Source organism: Bombus terrestris, chromosome 3 (assembly GCF_910591885.1).
Source record: "Bombus terrestris chromosome 3, iyBomTerr1.2, whole genome shotgun sequence".
In the NCBI taxonomy this organism is placed as follows: domain Eukaryota; kingdom Metazoa; phylum Arthropoda; class Insecta; order Hymenoptera; family Apidae; genus Bombus; species Bombus terrestris.
In genome coordinates, this window is record NC_063271.1 from 14,766,495 (window position 1) to 14,775,651 (window position 9,157).

The 9,157-nt window shown below is 30.9% G+C and overlaps 1 protein-coding gene and 1 long non-coding RNA gene across 3 annotated transcripts; one reads left to right on the top strand and one right to left on the bottom strand.

The window, feature by feature from the left end:
• Positions 1–221: 221 nt before the first annotated feature.
• LOC100651058 (phosphoacetylglucosamine mutase) lies at positions 222–5,535 on the top strand. Of its 2 annotated transcripts, XM_012318530.3 has the most exons (9): positions 222–422; positions 563–767; positions 1,078–1,148; positions 1,264–1,841; positions 1,912–2,193; positions 2,309–2,466; positions 2,861–3,169; positions 4,065–4,202; positions 4,413–5,535. In XM_012318530.3, coding segments are annotated over exons 2-9 (1,632 nt in total). In that variant the 5' UTR covers positions 222–422; positions 563–672; the 3' UTR covers positions 4,414–5,535. The 2 variants fall into 2 exon arrangements, with proteins under 2 accessions (XP_012173920.1, XP_012173921.1); XM_012318531.3 differs by lacking the exon at positions 4,413–5,535 and having other exon boundaries at positions 222–382; positions 4,065–4,406.
• LOC125384742 lies at positions 5,369–8,942 on the bottom strand. The gene is made up of 2 exons (XR_007223493.1): positions 6,515–8,942; positions 5,369–6,450 (listed from the first exon to the last, which is right to left on the bottom strand). It is a non-coding gene; the product is annotated as an uncharacterized LOC125384742 (long non-coding RNA).
• Positions 8,943–9,157: the final 215 nt, after the last annotated feature.

Genomic DNA, 9,157 nt, shown 5'->3' on the forward strand with positions numbered 1-9,157 from the left:
ATCCATAAAACAAATAAATTAACTGCTGCTAGGATTAAATATAGGCATATTATTATTAAGCTACTTGATTTTATATAAATTTGATTTATTTGACAGAATATGAAAAATTAAAAGAATATATTTATATGAAATTATAAATAAATAGAAAATAAATTAATTTATTATTCTTATTTAATACATTACTTTATGCAATACCATTTCTTAAAACATCTAATCTATTTAATTTGATAAATCCAGAATTATAAATTTATCAATCTGATAAGAATATTGTAGTTTTAATGACATATGATAAAAGTACATTGTGTATCACAATGAAAGTTAAGAATTGTATAAATCAAAAGTAATGATATCTATTTGCAGGAGAATCTTTCTCTACACTGTCGTTAGTTTATTGAAATATTAAGAAAACATTAGTAATTAAGGTTAAGTGATGCATTGTTTAAATATAAACATTAAATAAATTTTGATTTTATAATATTTTGTAATATATACTAAATTTTGTACAAATTCTGTATTCTTAAAAAGTTACATTAATCGTTTTTTAAATTGTCTGTTATTGTAGAACTACAACCTCACTTTCACTTCGTGACATTTAATCCATATGGTAACAACAGGTATTATTGCACGCGTGATAAATCGTATATATTTTAATAAACAAAAAATTAATAAACAATGGAATCTTCTCAATTAAAAAATATTTTTAATATCAAATATGTGAAAAAATGCAGCGATGATATTCAATATGGAACAGCCGGCTTTAGAGCAAAGTATGTGATTATTTTATCCTATCAAGTTAATGAACTAACGAATTAATTTTTTATTTAATACCCTAGTTATATGTAAATATATGTATATTACGTATATGTATATGCATTTTAATTAAATATTAATTTTATATAATTGTATCCAAAAATATTGTTTAAAAAGATATTTTAACATTAATTTCTTTTCTTGTGATATTATCTAATTTTGCATTAGAAAGCTTTTCCTAGCTGCAATTGTTTTAAAGTTATATATGCATATACGTTTTTAAAGCTATAAATATAGTTTTTACATACTTCTTTAATTTATTATTAGGGCAAATGATCTTGAACATGTTCTGTATAGAATGGGATTGCTAGCAGTATTGAGATCTAAAGTTAAAAATGGTAAGTTCATGCATAAAATTTATGAAACTATATTTTCGTAATCAAATTCTTTGTTTCATATTATCCATGTACTTTCCTTGTAAAATTGAATTAAAAATATCTGATTTTTCCATAGCTGCAATTGGTTTAATGATTACGGCAAGTCATAATATTGGGTCTGATAATGGTGTGAAACTTATAGATCCAGCTGGTGAAATGTTAGAAGCATCTTGGGAACATATAGCTACCAACTTAGTTAATGTAGAAGATTCAAATTTAGTTTCTGCAATAGAGCATATTATAAAAGAACAAAATGTTAACATGTCTACAGATGCAGTTGTAATAACTGGTAGAGACACTAGAGAAAGTAGTCCTACATTATTAAATGCTGCTCTTGCAGGAATTGAAGCCTTACATGGATTTGTACAAGATTTTGGTATTGTTACAACCCCCCAGTTACATTACCTTGTTGTATGTACAAACACAAATGGTAGTTATGGCGATCCCACTTTATATGGTTATTATGTAAAGTTATCAGAAGCATTTAAATATATAAGACAAAATATGGTTAACAATGGACAGTACGTTGCAGAATTGTTATTAGATGCTGCTAACGGTGTTGGAGCTAATGCCATAAGAGAATTTCAAAATTACATAGGAACGTCAATTGCAATTAATGTATATAATGATGGAGATGGGGAATTAAACCACATGGTATAATTATAATATTTTGATTTAATTGAAGTTCGATATTTTAATATCTGTTTTGATCAATTCATTGTAGTGTGGAGCTGATTATGTGAAAGTACAACAAGTACCACCTATAAATTTTCCTCTCAAACCAAATGTTAGATGTGCATCCATAGATGGTGATGCAGATAGAATTATTTATTTCTACATGGATGAAGACAATAAATTTCATCTTTTGGATGGTGACCGAATAGCAACACTTATTGCTGAATATCTTAAAGAACTTTTACAAGAAAGTCATTTATCATTTCAACTTGGTTTAGTACAAACAGCATATGCTAATGGTAGTTCTACTGATTATATTTCAAATGTACTAGTATGTATACTTATTTTTATTTGTTTGTTAATGTCCTGAAATATTTTAGGAAAGATACATAAATCATATATTGGTTCTATATTTATATGTGTTATTTCTATAATTATCATTTTAGCAAATTCCAGTTGCTTGTGTATCAACTGGTATTAAACATCTACATAATAAAGCACTAGAATTTGATATAGGAATATATTTTGAAGCAAATGGTCATGGAACTGTACTTTTTAAAGAAACTACTATTGAAACAATTAAGAAAGCTATCATAAATCCAGAGTAAGTTTTATTTAATTTATAATAATGTTTGATATACCCTTCTTTTTTTCTATTATTGCAATAACACGTAAATAGTGTAATTATTATATAACATGAATAAATATAAACTATCATAAGTAAATATCTTTTTAATAGATTGAGATATTGAACTACTGTCTATTGGAATTTTTATGGCTTCATAGGATCAGATATTGAATAATTATCTGTTGAAAGTTTTTAAAACTCTATTTCTTGAAAAAGCATTAAAAGTTTATAATAATTTTCATTTTCAAAACGCTTTTATCTGCTTATTAATTATTCTGTTATTAAAAGATTAAGATTACCAAAATCTTTATTTTTTTCATTAAGAATACATATGTGTACACACGAATATATATATGTATATATATTACAGACAATCTATAAGTGAGAAAAAAGCTGCCTCGAAATTACTGAATATAATAAATGTAATTAATCAAACAGTTGGAGATGCTTTTAGTGATATGTTGCTAGTAGAGACAGTTTTGCATGCGAAAGGCTGGGATATTATAGAATGGGAAAAAATGTACAAAGATTTACCAAATCAACAATTAAAAGTAAAAATTAATGATAAAAATGTTATTACAACAACTAATGCAGGAAGACAATGTATAACACCAGAAGGATTACAAAATGAAATTGATAAAGTAGTATCGCAATATAAAAAAGGACGATCTTTTGTAAGGTAACATGTAATTTTTATTATAGCTATATATAAAAGTTGGTAAAATGTCTTGTTAAACTGTTATTTTAAAACATCTTTCTATGAATATATATTATGAATAAACTTGCAATATATCAATATTGCTCCTTTAAAATTGGTAATATAAAACATTTAAATAATAACATACTTGTTGGTTTATAATATAAATTATTTTTGTTAAAGTTAACATAGTCACAAATATTAATTTCATGAAATATTCTTTAGCTAACATGACTATTCTATTTATTTATTGTTTTATTTTTAGTACATAATAAATTGGGGATAATAAAAATATACATAAATATTACGCGTCATACGAAACCATAGAATTTTATCTAATAAAATTCTTTTCTGCCTTTTACTATTTTATTTGCTTAAAGACATAACTTGCTCCATTGTGTGGAGCATCTTATATAAGTATATACAAAGCCAATTTAATTTATTTTGAAGAAATTATATGTTAAGACTTCTAATTCTTAGATATTATAAGAATACAAATATATGTATTTTATGTACATAACTAAATAAAGTTGTGCTTGCTAATGCATAAAATATTCAAATATTGGGTTGTCAAATAAGTCTTGTATGGTATAATCTTACATAGTAAGTTATGTTGTAAAGTATACAAATCTTATATAGTAGGATTAAGTCTTAATATAAGCTTTATTCTAACATCTTGCAATAAATATAATTAAACTAAATATGCATCATTCTGTTCAATAATCTCCTGCCATTTACTGAGCAGTGCCATTACTATGGCAAATTCATATAGGATTTCTGTTGTCTCTGAGCAAAAACGTGACCTTAGAAAGGTTTAAGATTTATCCAATAATTCGATAGTATTCACAGTATTAATTAGAAAAATTTTTATTTTTAGGCCGTCAGGAACTGAAGACGTAGTACGAGTATATGCAGAATGTGAAAATTTATGCGACCTTAATAAATTAATTACAGATGTGGCATTGTTAGTCTACGATCGTGCAGGTGGAATTGGACCTAAACCTCAACTTTCCTAGTAAATAGCTATAGTTCTTCATTATTTGCTATACATATACATATATATCAATTTCATTTATATTAGTGTACAAGTCTTAAGAATTATAATTTATATAAATTGTACGTTAGTTGAGGGTATTATATTTTATATCAATAATAAATTATACATGTATACAATATTATATACATATCATATATATATTATGTAACAAACACTACGATTTTTCAGGCACTTACGACAGTTTGATGAAGAAATGTTTTAAATGAAATTTAATTAGCTTTCAATCGACTACAAATTGCAATGTAAAAAATTTCCAAGCAATTGATTTTTCGATAGAAAATCAAGGTCACCTTGGCTTTTTGTGACATTATGTATTCTTGGCTTCATACCGTTTTAAATGATGTTAAAATGAGTTCAATGACTTACTACTTTATGATCTCAAAAATAAAAATTATTTTATTTCGATAAAATCACACGTTTCCAAATATGTAATTTGATAATTTGTGAACTTCAATAAGAAAAACCATACACACATTACAAAAAGACCATTACATAAACAGCATACAGAAATAAAACCTTAGTTGGGCACTTATGAACCTATACCTTGATCACTTTGGTTACCTGATTTGTTCTTATTAGATTCTTTTTGTTTACAGTCGGTGGTCTACAGTTTACGTTGTATTCAAAACCTTATATACCTAAAGCAACGAATCAGTGCAGCATGCCCACGCACAAGATAATTGTAGTGACAAGATTGTAATAAGAATCAATACAAATTTACTGCATTGTTCGGAATTGTGCTCTTAAAATTATGGGCTATAATTCGAGCATTTATTATAATTGAACGCACAAAGATATCATAATACTACATGAGCTATGTTTATTTCTGTAAGCTGTTTATGCTTTTTTTGTAATATACTGATTAACATTTTTCTTATTGAAACTCACCATTTTCATATATATAATTTGATCGAAATAATGTAATTTTTATTTCAAAGTCATAATATAATAAGTTGTTGAATTCATTTTAACATCATTTATAACGGTAAGAAGTCAAAAATACATAATGTCATTTAAAAAAAGACAAACTGATCAGGACTTTCTATTGAAAAAACAATTTTTTTTAAATTTCTTGTATTGCAATTTCTAGCCGATTGAAAACTGATTAACTTTTATTTAAACCATTTCTTCGTCAGACTATAGTAAGTGCCTGAAAAATCGTGGTGATTATTAGGTGATACAGCCTGTATATGTATATACACACATATCATATATAAAGAACAAAGTATTAGTAATATTTTACACACCTTGATTTTATAATTTTGTAATACAATAAATGCCGTATCTAATATATTGTAATATATCCAGAAATTATATTTTTAATATAAATAAACATATATATTTACATATCTATGTAAAAAATCAGCTGTCATAATTTTAAATCACAAAGAAATATTTATCCTCTGTCTTTTAACCTCTTAGGTACGATGCGCCACTATAGTGGCTTTCGCGGATGTTATATTATATTCATTTGTCTTGCTTTACACTTTTTTTGTCCTCGCAATGTTTACAACAGTGTTAACAATATACAGGCAGAATATGTAGTCTTTGTTTTTGATATGCCAGTGTCAGATATCAATTGTTGCTTTCCGTTAAAATAAATATGCCATTATTAGATATTTTAACATGTCGATCCGTATCCTTATAATTTTTTAGAATCTTGAACCTCAAAATATTGTTACAAAATAGAAGACGAAGAGCAATTTGCTACAATTCAGAAACAGACTCAGATCACCATAATATACAAAATATGAAATCAAAAAATTGAAAATTTTGGGCTTGAATATAATTTTTTTATAGAATTGATTATGATATTTGTTAATATTTCGTTAAGCTACCTTAGATTTAACAAAAAATCATCGTTCTACGTTAATTTAAAAAACTACTGCTGAGATAATGTAGGTCCTAGCAGTTATTATTATTATTATTTATTATTATTATTTTATTATTTAAGTCATTAAGCAGCATTATTATTTAAGTCATTATCCCCACTCCGCAGCTGTACCTACGTCCTTATACCAGAATTTTATAATTTTTATTAAAGCATAATCAATTGAAATATTTTTCTGTAAACTCAATATGTTTCTTTCTATAACCTATTTTTCACATCTTGATTTCTTTGAACAATGACGCTCAACTTATCACGAGTTTGAAACGCATACATCGCATTTCGAATGACCTTCCATTATCTTACTTCATTTTCTACCTGCAACAAATTCGACTAGATGTCTTCGTTAGATCCAATTAACACAGATAATAAATTAATTTACCCAGAAACCTTTCCGAACAAACAGCGTTTCATGAAAGTGGCTACATATCTGTTCAAATGATAAAAATTAACATATCAAACAGCAAGCAATAAATTACGTGAATCGTCGTTAGGAAAGCTTCATGAGTCTGTTTAAATTTGCTTCTCACAAACAATTAACTACTCGATAACAATCGAGAAAGATTTTTACATTAATCGAAATCCAGATCTTAATAGCTTTATATTTCACATTTTAAATTTTACCAAATTTATACCGAATATCTAAATATAAAATAATATGGTATAAAAGTAACATGGAATTACGATAGATAATATCGTAAAATACAAACTATACATTATTCGAAAAAAGTTTTTCAGATAGAACTTGTCCTATTTCGAGAGGGACATCTGCCGATGATTTTGTCTTTGTTTTTCTAAATAGTACAATACATTTTTTAGACGCCATTCAATGCAGTTTTTAATTCTCTAGAGAAGAGTATACAGGTACTTGATTCAACTGATTATTAGTTTTGTAGTAGCACATGAGTAAACAGAAAATTCGAATGGAGAGTGACTCATATTATTATGCCTTGGAATATCAACGTTGTTTTGGTTTAAAGATCTAAAGGCAAACGAACTCCGGACAAAACATTATTACCGTTATTTGTAATCTTTAACCGGAGTTACATATATGCTCTAACTTTGAACTTTTTATAACATCTGTCGATATAAATATACGAACGTGCTCTCTAAGACAGTCGAATAGTTGAATAGTTAGCGAGTTGAAGACTTCAGTTGTTATCCATATACGAGTTTTGGACGAGCGATGATTACGACCGGCATATACTATTTCTATACCTGTACTTGAATACATTTTAATATACACTGACTATTACGATTTTATCACTCTTTTTTTATAAAACAATCCAACACGTTTAATACCATTCCAAATCGGTGACCCCGACGTGACTAAAAGTGAAAAAAGGTGAACGTGTTACATTCGAGTGCCAACATGGAATTTATTACAAGATTCGCAAATCTATATAGGATGCCGTCCCAATTCTGCAGGGACTTGAAGAAGCTCGCTTCCTCGTCGGTCTCAGACGACTTCGTACTAGCGATCTGAAAGGATTACCTTCCAACGAATATGCAATATGTCCTAACCGCGTTGAGGATAACAGAGGCGAACGCCCTGATCGAGGTGGCCGACACCATCCACGATATACGTCCGGAACCCGGACAAATAGCAGACATGATGTGTGACAGACTATGCCGATTTGAGGCGCAAATTAACGCGCGCCGTCCACGATCACACTCGAGACGCCGCCGTTCATATTCCTGAGAAAGGACACTGCAGACCGGTCTATGCTACTACCATGAAATCTTTCGAGACCGCGCAAGAAAGTGCCGAACTCCTTGCAGCTGGAACGGGGGGAAACGACATCAGCCGTCTGTAAACGCGGCGTGCGACGACGGTTCAGGATCCCGCCGCATTTTCATCACAGACAGGAATTTCAGGATCTCCTTCTTCGTGGATACTGGCGCTGACTTATGCGTGTACCCGCTCAATAAACTACGCGGACCCGCGACTGAGGCTGTACCGATCAAGACAATCATCGGCGAATCGACGTATCATCGACTCCGCGCCGAATTTCCGAACCTAACCCGTCCATCCGTTTTCGGACGAGAGAAAACCCGACACGGTATGGTACACCACATGAAAACCACACTCGGCCCTCTCGTCTTTAGCAAACCTCGACGCCTTGCCCCCGACCGATTCAAGCAGGTGAAGACGGGATTTGGGATGATGATGGAGCAAGGAGTGATGCGGCTATCGAAGAGTCCATGGGCATCACCGCTGCATGTCGCATTGTGGCGACTACCGTGCGTTGAACGGCCGCACCGTACCCGACAATTACTCGCCGCCGCATATCGAAGACTTTGCGCAACATCTGTACGGTAAGCGTATCTTTTTTAAGACCGACCTCGTGCGCTTACCATCAAATTCCGATCGCGCCCGAAGACGTTGAAAAAACTACGATCACGATTCCATTTGGATTTTTCGAAGCAGTCAATACGATATTTGGATTTCGGAACGCCGCGCAAACTTGTCAGCGATTCGTTGATGAAATCACGAAATCACCAAATTTTCTAATTTTCTAGATTTTCTAATAGCCTCGGAAAACGAGAAGCAACGTTACAAACACTTGCGAACTTTATTTAACCGCTTAAACAACTACGCAATCACATTTCTCGGATATATGGTAAACGCCGACGGAATAAAACCACTAGCCGAATGCGTTGAAGCTTTAGTAAACGTTCCGAAGCCCGCGACTGTCAAACAATTACTTAACTACTTCGATATGATTAATTCTTCGACGGCCTCATATCGAGAGGCGCGAAGATACTTCAACCACTCAACGACTTACTAAAAGCTGTAAAAAAGGGCAACGCGCCCATCGAGTGGTCGGAGTAAACTGAAAACCCCTTCCGCGAGTCGAAACGTGCCCTCGCTGATGCCACGATGTTGACGCATCCGGTACCACGGGCGCCCGTTGACCTCGCGGTAGATGCGTCCGATGACGCGATAGGAGCGGTTCTGCAACAGCGCGTGAACGACAAATGGCAGTCGCTAGAATTCGTTGCAAAATCCTTGCGAACGACT